General features: G+C 35.9%; 1 protein-coding gene across 2 annotated transcripts in view; it reads left to right on the top strand.

The window, feature by feature from the left end:
* The window catches only part of Xrcc4 (X-ray repair cross complementing 4), a 202,862-nt gene that overhangs the window by 68,317 nt on the left and 112,376 nt on the right, over positions 1 to 22,169 (top strand). For both annotated transcript variants that reach the window (XM_076927117.1, XM_076927118.1), the window contains exons 4-5: positions 14,362 to 14,528; positions 21,118 to 21,270. In XM_076927117.1, the coding sequence (XP_076783232.1) occupies positions 14,362 to 14,528; positions 21,118 to 21,270 (320 nt within the window). The remainder of the gene's footprint in view (positions 1 to 14,361; positions 14,529 to 21,117; positions 21,271 to 22,169) is intronic.

The raw sequence follows: 22,169 nt of genomic DNA, 5'->3' as shown, positions 1-22,169 counted from the left end.
TTCAAATCATCAATTTGTGAAAATTTGCCAAGAACTTGTAGAAGTTTAAAATTCATGTGCTATTTTTCTTTCTAAATTGTGACATACCTGTAACAGGCATACTTTCGACTACGATGCTTTTATTTATTTATGGCAAAATGCTAATTTAGGTACTCATAAACTATTACCAACACTCATAATTATGGTTTTTTGATTTCCTATAGTAAAGGATAAGCTTTTTCCCTGACTGTATTATACATGTGACTTAGTTACCAAAGCACTTCCAGTAGTGACACTATACCTTTGACTCTACCTTTGAGTGATTGAAAAACAGTAAAATTTACCATTTATTTTATATATGGCATTGTTTCTTTTTCCATTAATCCGATTTTACATATAAACATGAATAGTCTTACTATAGGCTGTGTTTGCAAAATGCTGTCTTGTCTTTACTTTATTCCTTTATTTAGGTTTTGCAATTCATCTCTAGCACCTCATTGAATGAATTGTGATCACCAAGTTGCCAAAAAATACAATGGCTGCTATTCTCTTTGAACACATTTTTGGCAATGAGTGTGTGTTCTCATTTGACAGTGCTTCATAAAAAACAGTCTTCAGAAGTGGAAAGATTGTATGCCAAAACAGTTGATTTCTTTTGGATGTCACTAAAACTGAATTTCTGGTTTTAATATTTGCTAACAGCAAGAAGCTGTTCTATGTACAATGACTGTTTTACATAGTTACCACACAACACTTGGTATTTTATACAGTAGGGACATTATTTCACTGTGAACACTGATATTAATATCATAATATTTTAATATTTTGTCTGGCCACATTTATAGGCAACAAAAGGAGGCCAAAGAGGTACAAATTGAAAAGGAAGAAGTCAAAATTTCACGATTTGCAAATGATATGATAATATATTTAAGTGACCCTCAAAACTTCCACCAGAGACTCCTAAACCTGATAAACAACTTTAGCAAAGTGGTTGGATATAATATTTTCTCAAACATATTAGTAGCTTTCCTCTACTCAAAAGATAAACTGGCTGAGAAAGAAATTAGGGAAATGACACCCTTCACAATAGTCAAAAATAATATAAAATATTTTAATGTGAATCTAACCGAGCAAATAAAAGATATGTATGGCAAGAACTTCAAGTCCCTGATGAAAGAAATCAAAACAGATCTCAGAAGATGGAAAGATCTCCCATGCTTATGGATTAGAAAGATGAATACAGTAAAAGTGGCTATCTTGCCGAGAGCAATCTACAGATTTAATGCAATCCCCATCAGAATTCCCACTCAATTCTTCACAGACATAGAAAGAGTAATTCTCAAATTCATTTGGAATAACAAAAAACTGGGATAGTGAAAACTATTCTCAACAATAAAAGAATTTCTGAGGGAATCACCATCTCTGACTTTAAGCTGTATTACAGAGCAATAGTGACAAAAACTGCATGGTATTTGTACAGAGACAGGCAGAAGGATCAATGGAATAGAATAGAAGACCCAGAAATGAACACCCATACCTATGGTCACTTGATCTTTGACAAAGGAGCTAAAACCATCCAGTGGAAAAAAAAGACAGCATTTTCAACAAATGCTGTTGGTTCAACTGGAGGTCAGAATGTAGAAGAATGTAAATTGATCCATACTTATGTCCTTGTACAAAGCTCAAGTCCCAGTGGATCAAGGACCTCCACATAAAACCAGCTATATTGAAAGTAATAGAAGAGAAAATGGGGAAAAACCTTGAACACATTGGCACTGGGGAAAAATTCCTGAACTGAATACCAGTGGCTTATGCTCTAAGATTAAGAATTGACAAATGGGGCCTCATAAAGCTGCAAAGCTTCTGTAAAGCTAAAGGCAACATCAACAGGACAAAGCAGCAACCAACAGATTGGGAAAAGATCTTTCCCAATTCTACATCTAATAGAGGGCTAATATCCAAGGCATGCAAATAACTGAAGAAATTAGACTCTAGGCAATCAAATAACCCTATTAAAAATGGGGTACATAGCTAAACAAGGAATTCCCACCTGAGGAAATTCTAATAGCTGAGAAGCACCTAAAGAAGTGTTCAACATTCTTAGTCATCAGGGAAATACAAGTCAAAACAACCCTGAGATTCCACCTCACATCAGTCAGAATGCCTAAGATATAAAAAACTCAGGTAACAGCAGATGTTGGCAAGGATGTGGAGAAAGAGGAACACTCGTCCATTTTTGGTGAGATTGTAAGCTGGTACAACCACTATGGAAAGCACTCTGGTGGCTCCTCAGAAAACTGAATATAATATTACCTGAGGCCATAGCTATACCACTCCTGGGCATATGCCCAAAAGATGTTTCAACATACAACAGGGACACATGCTCCATTATGTTCATAGCAGCCTTATTTATAACATCTAGAAGCTGGAATGAATCCAGATGTCCTTGAACAGAGGAATGGATACAGAAAATGTGGTACATTTACACAATGGAGTATTACTCAGCTATTTAAAAAAGTGAGTACATGAAATTCTTAGCCAAATGGATAGAACTGGAAAATATCATCCTGAGTGTGGTAACCCAGTTCCAAAAGAACACACATGGTATGCACTCACTTATAAGTGGATATTAGCCCAAAAGCTCACAATACCTAAGATACAAGATGTAAGCCACATGAAGCTCAAGAATAAGAAGGAAGACCAAAGTGTGGGTGCTTTGGTCCTTCTTAGATGGAGTATCAAAACACTCAACCAGAGCTTCCAGTGTCTAACCTCCACTCTGGGAACACAAAGGGATGGACTCCTGGCTCCACCTGTATAGGTAGTTGAGGATGGCCTTGTCAGGCATCAGTGGAAGAGGAGGGCCTTGGTCACTGAATGTTTGGATCCTTTAGTGTTGGGGAATTCGAGAGCAGGGAGGCGGCAATGGGTAGATGGTGGGGGCATACCCTCTTAGAAGGAGGAGGAGGAGGGGTTATGGGATAAGGTGTTTTGGGGGGTAAATGGGCGAGGGGATAACATTGAAAGGCAAATAAAATATCAAATTAAAAAAAACCATAATGTGTCTAGCAATTGTAGTCAAGCAGTCGTGACTTTTTGTCAACAATTTATTATGGGGATTTCGTATAATCTTCAAAGACAAGGTATTGTGGAAGAGGCCCATGGAACTTTAAAAAGATTGGTCAAACATACTGTTGCTGAGACAAAGAATGATGCCGACTGGTGAGCTTGCTGACTGCCCTGACAAGGGTGACTGGGGAGTTGTATTGGACATATGTTCCTGACCCACCTTTGCTTGACTATATCCCAGATGGGACAAGCTGCCTTGCCTCAAGTTTTTAGTCCTTATGGGATAGAGAATCAAAAAGAGAAATTATAATGTCTCCTGTATTCTTCTTAAAGGTGACCAGCTAATAGGACTCAATCATGTACTGGTCTAGAAATTAATACAACATTGGAAATAACAGTCTACTTTTGCAAGACTGGATCTGGACATTGTCAGAGAGAGATTTGGAAGTTAGCTATAGTTTACTATGATGTTATGATACCAAGAGATAAAGTTGGGACAGGATCTGGATTTCAAACAAGGGTTAGTACATGTTTTAAGGCTCTTTAACTTGTCAAGCTAAAATTGGTTTTATCTCTCCTACAGTATTTATTGTAAATTGCATTAACTGTATAATTTCCAATTGTGTTAGTTTGTTGAAACTTGGAACATCTGTTATGGGGGTCCATCAACCAGCTTTTGTCTTACTGCCCTGAGTTTAGAAAACGTTGACTTGCTGAAAAATAGCTTAAAAGTGCTGGAAGAAGTGCAGTAGGCTTTAAGCAGATGCAAGAAAATAGTAGGCTTGATTATTGATGGTATAACAGCTTTAATTTCATTAATTGCTAGCACCACTGCTTCTGCAATAGCATTGACACAAGGAGTTAAGACAACTATTTTATTAACCATCTAGCAAAAAAAAAGTTACGAATGTGTTGAGTATACAAAAGGATTTATATAGGGTTCTAGAACAATGGTTGATGCTCTATAACCGTTCACATTATCTGATGGAGGTTCAGGCTTCAATAGTTAGGAGCCATCCCAAGTGTCATGACAAATATCATTGGAGTAGTGTTACTTTTGAAATTTACAATGTTTGTCATTATAATTAGAAAAAAGTTTAAAGACACCTGTAGGATATTTAGTACAATCCTAACACTTCTCTGGGTGTGTTAGCTTTGCATAGTGAGATTATGAATTTAAAGAATGTTACTCTGTTGACCTTTGATGCTGCAGATAATGCCAATATAATTATCCATGGCCTGAGGTCAGTATTTCCATTTTTGGTCAAACCTCAGGAATGGCATATATAACTTGATCAAACTAGCCTTTCTTGTTTTGGGAATGGTTTTATTTCTACCCATCATGTTAATGCTTGTCTCTAATGACATCAACAGGCTGCCTGCCAAAGTATATGACTTGAAACTGATAATGGACCCCAGACAGAATTATTAATTTAACAGGCTAGGAAGCTAAGGATGGGGAAGATTCTGCACAGAGCCTTACCAACCTAAGACAGAAGTACATTGCTTTTGATAATGCATACTCCATGTTGGGTAAGGAAGGCATTCTTGTCAGAACAGCTTAAGACAGGCTCAGTCTTGTTAATAAAAAATGAGGTGAGGTGGAGAGTCTTTGGGACTGCTTAGCAAGAATCTGACATGGGCCAAGGACAAGGAAATGGGCTGCTTGGCAGGAATATCACATTGGCCAAGGATAAGGATAAGGCTTCAGGCAGGAATCTGACATTAGGCAACGAAGTAATTTCAGGTAGGAATCCAAATGTTAGGCTGCAACAAGGGAGTAATCTCAGGCAGGAATGTAAGTGTTAGGCTGGAACAAAGAAGTAATTTCAGACAGGAATCTAAATTTTAGGCTAGATCAAGCAAGTAGGCTTCAGACAGGAAAATGACCTTGGCCTAGGACAGGGAAGTAAGCTCAGATACTTTGGTCATCCTGATAAGTCTTTAGAAACAGTGATCAAGCAAGTGTTCATGTAATTTGGTTTAATGCCTTGCTTTTTTTTTTTTTTTTTTTTTGACTATTTGTGTTTATTGTCTTGCTTGTTCCTTGACTATTTGCATTTATCGTATTGCTAGACCCTCAACCTAGAACTGACCTTAATACATGCATGTACGCAAAATGGTATAAAAGCATAAAGGAAGAGGGGGTATTGGATAGGATGGTCTAGGGAGTGGAAATGGGGAAAGGGGATGACATCTGTATTGTAAATAAATAAAATATCCAATAAAAAATAAAGAAAGATAGAAAGAAAAAAAGAAAGCAAGAGAGAAAGGGAGAGAGAGAGAAAGAGGAGGAAGAGGAGGAGGAGGAGAAAGCAAGATTTTAGTAGTATATGGAGGCTGTGGAATGGTTTCTTAAAGTTTCGCAAGACAGGGAAAACCTTATAGAGAACCCACTGTCCATGGATACTTTAGTTATGTATGATGTCTTCCTTATTTAATCTAACTTATAAGAATGTGTATCATTATAAGTGATTTTTTTCTTTTTTATTGTATGTTTTATTTATTTACATTTTCCCCTCTCCTGTTTTCCCCTCCACAACCGCCTTATTCCCTCCCTCTCTCTGCTTTCATGAGGTATCTTCCCCACCCACCCATCCACTCCCACCTTACCACCCTGGCATTTCCCTACACTGGGGTATTGAACCTTCCCCTCCTATTGATGCTCATCTTCTGCTACATATGCTGCTGGGGCTATAGGTCCCTTCATGTGTAGTCCTAGGTTAGTGTTTTTGTCCCTCAGAGCGCTGGGGTCTGGTTGGTTGATATTATTGTTCTTTCTATGGGAAGAACTCCTTCAGCTCCTTCAGTCCTTTCCCAAACTCTACCATTGGGGTCTCTGTGTCGGCACATATAATACTCTAAATTGTTCCATGGTATCAAGATCAATAAAATAACAATAAAATTTACTTCTAATCACAGCTAATTCAAATTCTGCTTAGTGTTATTAATTTTAAGTATGTTATACCAGATGTGCATATAATGATAACAGCTTTACTCTAGCAAGTTATTTCAGACCTTATTTCTAATACTGTTCCAAAAAAAAAAAAAAAAAACAAAAAAATTAAACAAAACAAACAAACCAGGGGTTGGGATTCAAATTGAAATCTGTAAGTTTCTCTGCTTTATATGGGAGTTGATTGTTGACGTCTCACTGTGAAAGAGCATTTTATGGAGGTTTTCTTGATCACATTGTGCTCAAGCAAACATACTGATGTACAAACAGTTCCTGCAATAGAAGTGAAACCCAGAATTAGAGAAGAACATTTCCGCCTCAGAAATGATGTGTTTAAAGGAGTGTGAATCTTACTTATTTTGTATATTTACTACACTGGAAAAGGAAATTTTATTACATTGCTCTCATGTCTGTTAAAGAGTAAAGCAAGAAATTATCAGTATGTTGTTACAAACCTTTAGTCATTAATTTTTGGTTCATAAAAGAAATTGATCATGTTTTACTGTTTGAGGGACATTGAAAACATAGTGGAGTATGTTTTATTCAGTCCTAGTGGAACTGTCCCTGCAGATAGCTTTTCTTTATATTCAGAGTCATTGAACTCCTAGAATAAAAATAACTGGAAAGGATTAGAGAACTGTCCATCTGTCACTGAGCATGAGAAGAATTAGGAATGCGTGGTAGTGATGAGGACTGCAGGTAGTTGTGCAGTTTGGAAGTAGGAGCTCAGGCGTGGGAGGTAAGCAGACAACAGCCATCAAAGCCTTACGGATTAGAGGAAAGGACTTTAGACTCTTCAGTCAGGACTAGCAGTCTGATTTGAAACAACCTTGTAAAAGTAGAGACAAAGCAAAGAACCAAGAATGTCAGGAAGTGCAGTTGGACTGTGGTCTCAGTCCTACACATGTCATGGACTAGAACTGACACTAAGCGAGACCACTGAAATAGAGGGAAACTCACAGGCTTGAAGTACTTAGGATGTAGAATTGACAAACATGCAGTGCCAGATAACAGAAGCAAGGGTTAGCCTACAGACTAATGTGGGTTCCTAGTTGGGAAGAGGCTTTTGGTTACTAGAGGGAAACAAGTTCTTGGAGCAATGGACAATTTAGTTTCAGATATCAACTTGTGTATCTTCTGGGACATAAATGGAAACACTCTAGGGATCTAAGCTTATGATCCAAACTTGGGAGTTCTCAGTGTGCGACAGTAGGAGAAACTTCCCGAGTACTCGATATCACTGATAGAGAATAGACAGGAAGAAGAGATGTTGAAAACAAGAATACAAGCAGCCATTAAAGAAGTGATCCAAAAATAGGAGCCTGCAAGAGGCACTGATAAGAAGCAGTACAGGATAAAAACCAGGCCAGTGAGGTGTCACTGAAGCAAAGGCAAGACACATAAAACAGACACAGTGACATGTCCTCTGACTTTGAGTTCCTGATGAACTTTTCTAAGACTATTTCAGTGGAGAAGGTAGAGGGAATCGGGCGTGGGGATGTGGGGAGCAGAAACTTATCTTGAAAATATTAGGGGTATGGTATGATGAAGCAAAATATATTTGAGGAATAAATTAGTAGAGAACCCTGTGAGGTTAAGGTATGATGAGACTTAAATTGTTTACATATTTACTATATTATGTTTGTAAGCATAAATTTAACTTATTCCCCCTGTTTGCAACCACATTTTGTCTGCTACAAGTTCTTATGGTAAAACATAAAAAAAAAATATATGGATAGTGTAGAACAACCATCTGTGGATCCAACTCTATAGGAATTCACAACAATCCTGTCTTTCTGTTTGCATTATTCATTGAGAACATGAGAGACTCAAGTCATCATTAATAGCCCTGTAAAAACCAGGCTGATCTAACAATATCCACTTACGTCTAGTAAAGGGAATTTATGAGAAGTAAATTGAGCAGCTTAGACTGTAGTGATGGATTATTTACAAAAACAAGCTAGAAAAGGAAAGCATAATATTAGTCTTCAATTAATAGAATGCACAGGGAAGTGTGTAAGTCAGAAATCTGAGGAATCATTGCATGATTGGAAATTAGGAGGCAAGGTCTTGTCAATAATGTAGGAAAGGGGTAAGGAGGGTGGTGAGGGCAAGCAGTGTCTGAGGTAAGGAAGAGCTTATCAGCAACAGTGATTTTTGTCCCAAGAGAGCCTGATGGTGGTAACAGTACATTTGCACCGTTTCCTAGTTTGGAGATCTCTGAAGTCTGGTGTTTAGATTGATTAAAATTGGAAAGAATCATTGTTTAGGTTGTTGTTAAGAGTGTGGTGGAATTTGTTGTTTGCCACAACTGAAGCCAAGTAGCATTGGTTTCAGGGATTTCCAGGTTGAGAGCCATTTCCACAGTACTGAATAGAATGCAAAAGGTTGGTAATGAACTGAGTGATAACCAACGCATTCTACAGTGACTCTACACACAATGTCCTCCTGTGCACACTGAATTCAATATGAAATGGCAGATGCAACTTCTTTCTCCTAACAAACATGGAACAAGAGCCAACAGTTTTTACCCCCTCAGTGAAAATGAACTCATATTTACTTCTAAAAAAAAACCCCACTATGTTAAATTCTTCACGTGTTTTCATGTCATGATTTTTTAAAGAATATGCAAATGACCAAATGATCTAACACCCAAAGAAGCCTAGAGCTGAATTATTAAACGGCCACTGAAAGTTATCATTGTAAAACAGTACAGGAAACTGAAGGTACTTGAAAAAAGAATTTAGTTTATATATAAAAACTAACCATCATTTTGAAGATTCATTTATTTTTTCTTTTGTACTGAATTCCATTTTTTTTATTTTATATTGAAGTGATCTAAATGGATTTATTTTGTTAAAATTTCATGTTAGTTTTTGATCGCTGATGTGATAGTATTAAATCAGGCCTAAATTATGTCTTCATGAATGGAGTTCATGCCCTTAAAAGAGGAGCCCTTTAGTTGGCTACCTTGTCCTTGTCCCCATTTGAAGACATAGTTGAAATGTATATTTTGTGAGCAAACGCCCTTGCCACTGAATGTGCTGGTCCTTCATTATTGAAATTTGAAATAATCCTAACTTGTTCTTATAATTACCTTTAAAATTCCATAGCCTCTATTTTGTTTCCTTCTGGATGACTGCATTATGTGAAGTTTAAACCCTCTGTAGGAACTCCCAGGTACATTGAGGTCCCTTGAGTTTCCCTTATGCCCATCTATAACGATACACTATTTAATCCTGTGAAGTCCTTACAGCCCTGCCTCAGTAAATTCTGCCTCATTTCCCTCTCCTATTGTTTGTGTACTTGTATGTCTCTGTTTCTCTGGCAATGACTGTTGCTGTGTGACTATACACTCCATGTCTTGGCTCTTGCAGCCAGGAAGTGATATTTCAACTTGAGGTCTAGCATTCTCTCTGTGGACTGGACTGGGCCTCATGGCAAAAGCCATATAAACATGGATGTCACCTTCTTGGAATACCGTTCAGTTTGTATTTCTTTCCTTGCCCAGCACTGGAAACAAGGGCTTGGCTGGTTTTAGTTATGTGTTGTTTTTAGTTTTTACTTAAGCCCAAAGTTTATAATTACAGCAGGAGAGCTAGTTAACTGCAATTTAGCATCACCAAAACTGGAGCATCTATGAGCCAGCCTTTAAAAATATGTTTTTGGCAAGACAATATCATTAAATAGATAGTCACTATTTATTATGCTCTATATTTTTTCCCAACCTTCTCAAAAGTAATATGTTTGTTGAAATGTCTGTTTGCCAACATGGTCATTTATTTTTCATTCCTCTGTCTCTAGGTGAAATAGTACATGCCACAATTAACAGTACTAGTTTTTAGACTGCCCTGAGGTAATTACAATGTAAATATTTCTTTCTGAAAAGTTTGTAATGTCTGTACAATGGCTTTTGATATTTATGTGTGTCTATCAAGTAAAAGTAGTTCAATCCTGACAGTCCCACAGTTGGTGGAAGTGTGTTACAGTTTCAAATATGGAGGAGACAAATTTTTATAGTGAATATGTGTGTGTGTGTGTGTGTATGTGTGTGTGTGTGTTTTATACTGTATATTTTTTTCTAGAAAATATGTTTACTACCCTGAAAAATTGTTCTTTAATAGAGTAAACTAGTTGATTTCAGAGAAAAATGGTCTTTGGCATTTTATATTATGCACTGCAAAGTTATACTCTTGAAATACTCATAGATTGGTATTTTGATATATTGTATAACTTTTGCTCCGTGTTTGCTTTTTCACAGTTTCAGTGAGAAATAACAACTGTGCACCAGAAGCAGTGATTGCATTCCTAGGAATTTTTCCCTCTGGTATTGTCTGTCACTCTGGAAGGCTACTGTGCTAAAGTAATCAACCTTGTTCAAAAAGTATATCAAATTCTGAGTAATGAAAGTGAGTACTCACATCCTGTGCTCACAGGGTGTGTGTGTGTGTGTGTGTGTGTGTGTGTGTGTGTGTGTGTGTGCGCGCTGTGTTATTAAGTTCCTCTTTCTTTATAGACAATTATAAATAATGAGAACCTTTGGTGGTATTCTTGAATTGCTACTGAAATATACCCACACCAGAAGGACTTCATTACAAATGGGCTTTCTAAAGTAGAGAATTTTACATTTGTCATATAGCATAAAATCGTTTTGACGTTGCCATCATAATAAAAATGAAGAGATAATTGCACTCATGTTTATTCTTACAAATCTTCTAATAGTGTTGTATTCTTTGTAGGATAGTATGATTCAGAAATAAGCAATGGCAAAGTTAACTAAGGAAATTAAAATAATTGTTTGCTTGAAACAGTGTCTTATTTTTAGTCGACATAGACCTGAATTTACTCTGTAGCTCACAATATTCTTGAAATCATAGAAATTCAAGAGTTTCTTGGCCTCAGCCTTCCATGTACTTGCATTATAGGTATGAACCTATACTGATGACTATGTATATGCATATGTATATATTATATATAGCTATAGTTTGAGTAGGAAATACAAGTCACAGAATGGTTTGCTTGTTAGCTATAATACTTTCTGAAAATGATCCATTCTGTGGGCTCTGGTTTAATCCAGATTAGTGACCTTATGTGTTTATGATATAGTGGCATTGTTGGTCAGTGGCAGAGAGTAGGAGGTGCCTGATAGGAGGAGGTAGGTAACTGGCAAGCATACCCTAGAAGATGTAACCTGTCTCAGGCTCTCTGCTTGTGTCCATTCTGAGGGGAGCAGCAATACTCCATCCATACTCTCCACCATGAGTATCTGCTTTACTGTAGACCAGGAAGCTGTGGAGTCACAGACCAGGAAGCAATGGAGTCAAACAAACCTCTGAAATTGTGAACCAAAGTAAATCATTGCTCCTTAAAAATGTTTGTGTTTTAAATTTGTGACTTTCATTAAACATAACTTATGTCCGTTTTATATACTCCTCACGTCATTAAAATTTAATTGATCTTTTATCTTTGTTACATGGACTTATCTTTCATTTCATGAGAATTTCCAATGCTCTTGATCTTCAATTAAAAGTTTAAAATAAATAAACTATTCAACTATGTTTTTGTTAAATATTCCTTAAATTACTTAGTTTAATCTAAGATATGAGTTCTGTTCAAATGGGTATACTCATTGAAACAAAGGAAATTGTGTTTCTCTAATACATTTTTTTACTTTAAGAGCCAATAAAAGTTGAGATAAAATAAACAATTAAGTGACTATTATGACCAGTTTCAGCTTAAAAACACATATTTTATGGTTAGAAACGTAATAGTTAATCCTCTAAAATGTGTTTGTAATCTAAATGACTATAAATATTTGTTTTATTTTCATTTCCTGTTGCTATGACAAAATACCCTGCATGCATGCTGGGTTGGGCTCTCTTTATCCTTGGTTTTACTATTGAAGAGTCCTTATTCAGTGGATGACTTTTGTCACCTCAGTTAACTTAATCATGGTTATCTCCTTAGATATATCCTCAGGCTAATCTGATCTGTATTAGTGAGAGACTCTGGGGGGCTGTGGGTCACACGTGGGCATGGGTCCTGTTCGGCTGTGTTGTGGTTTCTGAGTGTCTGTCAAGGCTCAGGGAGGCAGAAGCGCTGGAATTTGACTGAGTTCCCTCCATGAGGTGCTGGGCGGATGCTGGGTTTTGAGAAATCATGGGGCTCTGCCAGGGCCTGGAGAGGTCTCAGCCTGAAGTCACGCAGGAGCAGAGCTCCTGAGTGGGAGAGTCTCCGGCCCTGGGTAGCTGACTGGAGACTTGTGGTCTCTGTCCTTGGGCTCTCAGATGCTATTGAGACAGTGGGCATATGAACTGGGCCTGGAGAGGGAGAGCTCTGGTGGTGCTCTGAGGGGTAGGAAACTCTTGGTTACTGCACTGGCTTGCCTGGATCGCTAGCTTTGATAGCTTGCTTGAGTTGACTGGGCTCCATGGCTGAAACCTAGAGAAGTCTTCTTGCTGGAGATTAAGCAGCAGCTGGGTAGTCAAAGGCCTTCCCCAAGGTTCCCTAAGGTAGGGCCCCAAAGACAAGAGGAAGTCTATGGTTTTAAAAGGTTTATTGTCATGGCAGAAAGTGGATGAACTGAATACCCCCCCACCCCCCACCCCTGTTTCTCAGGGCAGACCTGAGTTAAATAGGGAGGGAGGAGGGTCTGGGGAAGAATGCTTAATTGGCTATGTCCTCTGCCCTTTAGGTATCTCATTAATATGTAAATCTCTTGGGGCCCTGAGGCCTATAGTCATGCCCTCTACCTGTGTTAGGTGACACAAACCTCTCTTTGGGAGGGGCTGTAGGGGAAAATCAATGGAGGTCTTTGGCCGTGTGTGTGTGTGTGTGTGTGTGTGTGTGTGTGTGTGTGTGTGTGTGTGTGTGGAACCTGGAGTCTGGGATCATTGCCTACCATTGTCCCATTAGGGTCCAGGGTTGGAGGCCTGTGCTTGACCAGGAACCACGCTATCTGTTCACAGTCCCACAACACTCTTCCCAAGTGCTTGTTGATTGTGCCAAGTTGACTGTTAAAAGCAACAGTAACAATATTCATATTTTTTATATATTAAATAAGGATAAATGTTTCTCAGCATCTACAATTCATATTTTAAGCCTTTTATTGTAGTCTCTATGATGTTAAACTATTTTCTACCCATATGTTCCAAATGAACACACTTATATACAGGCATTTACTTTTTGGTGTTTTATAGCTAAGTAATATTACATTAAAGGAAGTTACAAAAATTACTAGTCAATTGCCACATAGGTTATAGATTTTGGATAGCTGGGTTTCATTTGTTTGTTTGTTCTATAAATTGAGTAACTGGTTTTTGTCTCAAAATTTTCAACCTGAGAAGTGAAATATTTTGGAAATATTTTTCTTAAATACACAATATACTAGAAAGTAGTGATCTAGAAGCAAAAATTGAAAATAAACCCCAAACAAGTGACTCTTGGTGGATATGGCATGAATTTCTTTGGATGGATGGATACATAGATAGATGATAGATGATAGATAGATAGATAGATAGATAGATAGATGATAGATAGATGATAGATAGATAGATAGATGATAGATAGATAGATGATAGATAGATAGATGGATAGATAGATAGATAGATAGATAGATAGATAGATAGATAGATAGATAGATAGACTAGTGTGTATGCTTATTTGAGTTCTATAACAAATACATGCATTTTAATCCTTCATTTTGAAGTTCCCTTTTACTATTATTTTAAGATTATCACGTCTTGCAAATGTATTCAAGTTGTCATTTGGTGTTATTATTGTTAGCAAATCATAGTCCTTACATAATAAAATCGTAGTTTTCACAGATTGTCAGTTTCTTAAAACTCTACTTTTCTTTTAACTATTATCAATTGGAAATTTAACTATTTAAGTCTTAACTATTTAGAATATTGGATATTTCTTTACCAGTAGCTTATATAAGAATTATTCTAATGATTATAGTATGATACTTCCATTCATCTTAATAATACATGAGTTAAAAGTTCTCATGTGTACCATGTTTCCTTACTCTGAGTGGAGTAATTATATTTAGGTTTTTGTAAACCCATGTGTAGCATACCGAAGACCAGGTATATTGTTTTCTAATAGGAAGTAAGAGATGATATTTTTAGCCTATGTGTTGATTCACATGAGAAATGCAATAGGAATCTAGGGGTTAGTCCAGCTTTATCTTGGCTATATTGTACATGGTAAGTAGTTTCAGTCTTATACATTCTCCCCTCAGAAGAAAGTATGTTGAAACTGTATTATTAAATCTCAACACTATTTCCAATCTGAACGTTTTCCATTCTTTCTTCATCTTTTCCTTTTCTTTTTTTGTCTTTTTATATTTTTAGTTTAGACTTGCTTCCTTCAACCTAGAAAAAGTTATGAACCCAGCTGAAGTAATTAGAGAACTCCTTTGTTACTGCCTGGACACCATTGCAGAAAAACAAGCCAAAAACGAGCACCTGCAGAAAGAAAATGAAAGGCTCCTGAGAGATTGGACCGATGTTCAAGGCCGGTATGTACACTGTGAGTTTGCGTCCGAGAAACACTGACCTCTTTCATTCCCAGAGATGTCAGTTAATGGTATATAAAGTCACAACATATGTAGAACAGGCATTTGATCAAGTCCCTCCCAATTATTCCTTTACTTGATTTATTCAACCATGTTATTAGTGGCGGTTTTGTACTGTAGGAGGGCTTTAAGCATTTTAGCTCTCTTGTTGTTTGATAGAGCCAACAAACAGGAAAGTAAGAAATGACTGGGGGTTGAATATCATAGCCAGTTATTACATTATTAATAAAAACATTAGTTTGAGTATTTTGCCTAGTGAGAGAGTGTGTGCTTAGCATACACACAACCCGGCATAGTCCCCAGCACTTGCAAAGAATAGGGGTATTTATAAGGGAAGGATACTTTAGCTTAATTTATAGGAGTAATAATTAACAAAAGGGGATGTGAAATGTAAATAAGCACAGTGGGCTTTTTGTTTGGAATCAGTGAATAATGACTACTTCAAATGGTGTGTGTTTTGGCTCTACTGGCAACATTTTCCGTGACTGAAAATTCATGCTACAATCATTTTTAAAAGATGAAGTAATTGTGGCTACTGAATAAGACGTTGAAAAGTCTTTCATTCTCTGGCATTTGCCTCTTTCTTTTTTAATGATAAATAAGAATGATACATTTCTTTTCAATTATTACTTTTTCATGTAAATCATAATGTACTCTCACCTGGTAAATAATTCACATTATTCTGTTACACAAAAGTTATTTGAACTTTATCATCAACACTTATATTCCCACAGAAGCAAACATGGTATGTCTATGTTTGTATGTATAATGGTATTTTGAGTAATTATGTACTTCATATATAATTATGTTACAAATTGTGCCCTATAGTAAATTTTTACAAACCTTTCTTTTAAGGTAAAGGCATAAGATCATGCTTTCTATTTAAAGGTACATGTGAATTTTTAGGGCAACTGTTGTGATTACTCTATATGGACATTTAGAACTCCTTGGAGAAGTACAATTAAATAATTTGATGGTTATTTATATGTGTATATGAAGATGAGAGTAGATAAAAGAAGCCCCTTAATAACTAATAAAAATGAATTAGGTAATGTACATAAAATTCGATAACTAATACCCAGGTATCTTTGACTTTCATACCTAATATTAAGGGAATACTTGTGTTTTTCTTATTTAGCTTTAAATTATTTTTATATTCATGTATATATACTAAATGTATAAATGAATCAAATGTCAATTTATTTAGGCAGTTATATAAAAAAATCAGTTAGTTCTTCTCTTAAACTTTTTTTTCAATAAATCAGTATCAAAAATCTGTGCTGTAAAGTATTATTTGGAATGATATCTATAGTCAGATTTTTTTCTATTTTATATATGAAATTAATCATATTAAAGCAGATGAACTGTGGTTTTGATAAGCCACAGTATTTTTATATTTAAAACACAAAATATCCTTTATTGATAGGAAATTTGATATGTAAATTGCCCACAGAGAGTGCAGACAGGGTACTCTGTACTTGAAGCAGTTGCTTTAAAATGTCTGCCAGTGGCTGAAGGAAGTATTGTCTCCCAGCATTCAGCTCCATCCCTTCAGCAGCAGGCAGTTGGGAATGAAGATGAGCCTGGAGAAGGCATCCTGTGCAGGGAAACCATGAGTTAGCTTCACATAGTTCTGTGCAGGGAAACTGTGAGTGAGCCACATTCTGTGCAGGGAAACTGTGAGAGCTGCACATAGTTCTATGCAGGGAAACTGTGAGAGCCGCACATAGTTCTGTGCAGGGAAACTGTGAGAGCCGCACATAGTTCTGTGCAGGGAAACTGTGAGAGCCGCTGAAACTGTGTGGCATACAGGTGCTTGATTTGCTTTCTCAACTATCCAGAAGGGCCCTTTGCCTGACAGTGTCAAGACATTTCCTGTCAACTGTCTTCTATGATTGCTCCAGCTATATTTTCTAATGTCTTTGCTGCTACAGGCATCTTCTATGTCACAAAACCATGTGTTGCCATTGGAGTGAAGCTACGTATTGGGAAGAAGGAATGTTTTGGGGAATTTTAGACTGTTGTTGATGTACATGACATGAGATTAGTGACTATCTATTTTCTCAGTTTGCTTTTGCTCCTTTTGAGGAAACAGAACACTTTGAGGATCTCCCAGTGCATTGTGGGCTTGTTGTAGCAGCCTATCTGCACTGTTCTCTTCTTGCCAGCTCAGAACCTAAGAGAGTAAACAGAGCACTCACCTCACTGGCTTCCCCGTGGCAGCCGTATTGCCTAAGACTTGACTTTCAGGAGATTAGAAATAGAACACTTGTGCTACATTCAGAAACTGGGGACATTGACAGTAGAGAATTGTAGAAATAGGGACCTGTTATGAGTCCCTGTCATAGTCCATTTATAACGTAGCTGATGATTGTGATGGTGTCCACGGACAATGATTCAATCATTTCTTCTCACACCATGTCCATACTCCATATAAAAGGAAAGGGGCGTTTGAAAGAGGGACTCAAACAGAACTGTAAACATTTCTTCAGGTAGGAAATTCTGAAGTGTTTTGAACATTGAGTAGAAAATAAAGTGAGCTAACCCAATAATGTAACTGTATTCTTATTAATCCCTAAAATAATAATGTAACTGTATCCTTATTAATCCCTAAAATAATAATGTAACTGTATTCTTATTAATCCTTAAAAGATTTAAGTTCTATTTCAGGAGATATGTATACTACCAAAATATTACCCATTGTTTTCAAAATATATGTATTTTTACATTTTAAAGAAAAAATTAAATGGTAATAGAATATATCTTGAATTGTGCATATATTTTTAATTGAAATGTGCATCAATGTTGTGATCAGAACTGAATAAAAATCTCTTCCCCTTTAGGATGACAGGAATAAACAAGGCTTGAGTTAGGAGCAAGGGATTACAGATGAACAGAAATTGTGAATTTTAATGCACAAGCCTTAGCATTGTCTTGCTATTACTATTTAATTATTGCTCAATAATTGTGTTTTTGCTCCCTTTTTTCATTAGAGTGTTTGTTTTTCATACTTTAAACACATAAAAGGAAAACATTAGAAATTTGTGAATTCTGAGGTTATTATATGCATTTATTTATTGGATTTCCTACTTCATTTCAAACAATCAGTCTCAACTTCTGTGTTACTGAATAGCTCTTTTGTTTTTAGTCAAACCTCAGTTTAGAAATTCTCTGGCTTTATTCTGAGTTATAGTTATTAAACCCATAATAGGAGGCAGTCTTCATTGAACTGCTTTCACTGAATTAGCAGGCCTTGAAAGCTCTTTCTCTTTGTCTTTGTGTCTTCAAGGTGGAATCACATTATCTGCAGATGAATTCAGTCTGATTTTTAAAGACCTTAGGGGATATTTTTGTGTCTCCATGGCAGCCCATTAGATGTTTAAGAACAGTTACAGAAACCTTGTCTTCAGAAAGCATAAAGGACAGCTGTGGCCATCCTCTTCCTGGCCTGGGGCCTTATTCCATCTCCTCTCTCAGCTTCTACTCCAGCTCCTCTCAGCCATCTTGAGCCACTCTGTGCTATTCAGACTTTCTTGTGTTATTCAGCCTTGACCTGGTGCAACTTGCACCAGAACTCACTGTTAATTACTATATTGTTCTTATAACATATGCCCACACGCAGATGCCTCTTATTTACTCTGGACTGTGAATCTGTTATTTTATTTGGGATATTACTTTTGTGTGAACTTCTCTTGTTTTGTTTTAGCTTTTATCCCCTTTGGCCACTTTGTACTCAGAAATATTTTATTCTATTGAATCATTATTTTTATTTATTTATTTATTTATTATTTATCATTTTTAAAAATAACTAGCTTTGGTCTATCTTCCTAAGTTCCTAATAAATGATGAATTTTAGCATTATTACTGCTCTATAGCATCGTTAATTTTGAAAAGACAAATGTCGTTATATCTTTCCTCCTTGCTGCTACTTCTGTGTAATCTAGTTTGAGCCTGGCTTTAGGGAAGACCCTTGGACTATTTATAATCTGCTTCAGTGGTCTGCGGGTGAGTTTTACTACTACAAACTTAGTAATGACTCCCATGTCTCTCCTGGACCAATGCTTCTTGCCCAGGTTTTCAGATAGACAATTGTCAGGAGACAAGCAATAAATATGATATAGTCACATTAATGCCGTGGAAGATGTGTTACTAAATTCTAGATAAATGGCCAATATTCTCTGAGTTTGTTGAGGAGATAACTGAGAGTAAATTTGTGTTCTCTCAGTGTTTATAATAATACCTTATGCCATTACAGCTCGCCTTTTTCTGGGAAGTGTTACTGTCTTGTGACCAGTTTGTTACAATAAAGCCATAAAAGCAGGGAAGGGTAATCTAGATGTTGTGTAACTTTTTCCCCATAACAACAATGCTGCTACCTCTCAGTACAGTTGTGGTATGGGTATTCAGACTAGTACTACTTTATGAAAATTATATGAAATTTTAGTTTGATAGTTATTAAAATTTAATGTGTTATACATGTTGTACTTTTCATAAGGTTATGGAGATTATCTTGGTAGTTCTTGACAGTTAATATGTGTGCATAATCCTTCAGTCAAAAATTTCAGGAATGCTTTATATAAAAATTAAATATGTAGTTAAATCTAATAGATTCTAAATTTGTTGCTATTTCTGATTTTTTCTGTAGGAAATTGTGATATGCATGGAGTATGTTTGTATTAAACACATCTGTATGTGTTTAAATAATCTTTATTATATACTGAGATAGTTTAGGTATATATATATACATATATATATATATGTATATATATATATGTTCTCATATTTAAATTTCTTATGTTATTATGTCAGAAAATATTATATGAAAGTAAGATAATGTTAATCTGACAGTTTACATCTGAAATTACAAATATAGAAATATACCCTGCATATAACATAAATCATATATATTGGCAGTATCTTGACATAGGAAGGACTGAAGGGAAGCAGACAACCTTAGGAGGTACCTCAGACCATGGTGTATCTTGTAGCTAATGAGGAAAAACAAATCCACCAAGCTCCTTTTGCCGGTGTGAAGTGGCTAAAGGGATATGAATTCCATCCCATGTTCTTTAGGAAGTCTTCAGCCCCTAGAATGGACATTGTGCTGTTGAAGAACTCAGATCAGTCTCCCGGCTTGTAGGACCAATCTCACACACTTGAAAAGGCCACTAGGAAAAAAAATGCATCTCCAAGGAGGAGGACTTCAAACTATGTGTCACGTTACTCTCAAACTAACCTAGTGCTAAGTGGTTGCCATCTTGGAAAATAGGCTCAGAGGAACTGTGAGGTATTGTGTTGAAAATGAAAGGTATTCTTGGAGATGCAGATTAAATCAGCAAATGAAAAACTGTGATTATGAGCTCACTTTATTCGTTTATGTCATGAATGTGTACTGAACATCACTGCTAGGCACTGAGCATAAAGCACTTGGTAGAACACACATGTTTTGTGGTCTCGTGGAATGCCACTAAAAGAATGTGCACTAATTGGTTCCAGAATTGCATTGTTAGATAGTCCTTTTTATCCTCGAATGAAGTCTCTGTATTTTTAAAATAGATGAGTTGTAGGACACATTAAGGGCCTATATGAAAAGTATCACATTTTGACAGTTTCATTTCTAATTATCTCACCATATGTGTGTGTGTGTATATATATATTTACATATTTAATTACTAGGATCCACATGGGACACATATAAAGTACATTTAGGAACATATAGAATAAGCATAATGGTAAAGGTAAAATTAGGCAGAACTTGACTATATTTAAAAGTAAATTTTCAATGAAATAATTGTTTTTAAATTTGTAGAATAGTAGTTTATTCATGGCATATACACAGCAGGTGTATACAACTTCTGTTAGCTGGCATTCTATTATCCTGTCTGTTAGGATATTAAAGCAAATGAAATTCCTTTGAGCATTCTAACATTCTAGGATGAATACTAGAGATTTTATATATCTCTAAGGCTAAAGATATATACTTTTTTTTTCATCATTTCTTTATTATCTTCTTGGAAATATCAGATGACATAATTCAATTCATTACATACATTTTTTATTTATGTTTGGGTGTGTGCATGTGGTGGGCTGTAAAGACACAAATTAATTAATTATGTTCTTGTGGAACAAGTCATAGTCTGAAGACTGACAACAAATTAAGTGTATTGCTTTGATATATCCTCATGGCTGTTGTAATAATAATATTAATGTATATTTGTACATGATGCAATATAATATGTAACATAAATGGTTCATGAACTTTTATAAATGAAGTACATATGAATTATTGTATTTGAGAATTTAGGTTATAGAACTTTATTTCCATATATTTCAATTATTGTTTGTTTTAGAAAATAAGTTACAATTATTAATACATAGTATTTTCTAACTTGTCCACACTATACTTAAATAAAAATGACCTTAGTTACATTTGGCTTCAAAAGTTTTCTTGAAATCATAAGGATGAAATTGAATAATATTAATGATAAAAATTTATATGACTTGCAATTTGTTCACTTCTTTATATGTTTAGATTTGAGAAATGTGTGAGTGCCAAAGAAGCCTTGGAGGCCGATTTGTATCAAAGATTTATCTTGGTGCTGAATGAGAAGAAAACAAAGATCCGAAGCTTGCATAAGTTGTTAAATGAAGTCCAGCAGCTGGAGGAGAGTACGAAACCTGAAAGGTAGCATCCTTTTGCTGTTGGATAGGAGAAGGGTAAATCTCAGTAGAATGTCTTTACAGACTTGCAACATTACTTGTCAACTTTTAGCAATGTACATTTATTTTTGTAGTGGGTGTAGCCATTCCAGCTTGGATGAGTACATTCTCCACACAATTTTTCCATGTCATCCCATGATTTACTTTCAAGTACAACATACAATCGTAGCGTACCAAACTTATTTATTTAATTCATAGCCATTTATTTATTTAATTGATTATTCAATTTTTAGACATTATGAAGTAAGAAATATATCGGATAACAAAACCTTTTGCATCCTCCAAGGCTGCAAGTTGTTTGCACATCTGTAATCTTTACATCTAAGCAATGTTAACTTTAGATCCAGCTAGTGAATGCTAAATCCTGTGGTACATTTATGTTGTCTGATGAAAGTATGTTATTTTATCCTATTGTCAAGTTGTTGTTGTTTTACCCTTTCTGAAAATGTGTATACAGTTGATTCCTAAGGTAAGAAAATTATAGGTTACAAGTGGCTAGTATAGGTTTGAGTAATTTCAATTGTTTTTAATCATTGGCTCATACAGATTAAATTCTGTTGCCTTGGATATGATATGAAGCATAGGTTTTTGCATAACATAATATAAAGATAGTATCATTTAATTTTAACTTTTTCTAAGTCTGGCACAGAGCGCTACTTGCTCTTTTGGGGACAATTTAATGAAATGTAGAACTGCCTGCAAATCGTTACAATGCTGAGCACTGACCCACCAAGATAACTAGAGGGAATAGCATTTAAATAGACAAATACAACCTGATAAACTAGTTGAGTAATAGTAAACATTAACCACCATGCAGTTTACTAAGATAAAACCTCTTTCTTTTAAGGGACTTAGTCAGTTGAT

The sequence above is a fragment of the Arvicanthis niloticus genome, chromosome 29 (genome assembly GCF_011762505.2).
Source record: "Arvicanthis niloticus isolate mArvNil1 chromosome 29, mArvNil1.pat.X, whole genome shotgun sequence".
Classification (NCBI taxonomy): domain Eukaryota; kingdom Metazoa; phylum Chordata; class Mammalia; order Rodentia; family Muridae; genus Arvicanthis; species Arvicanthis niloticus.
This window is presented reverse-complemented; position numbering and strand designations above follow the sequence as displayed.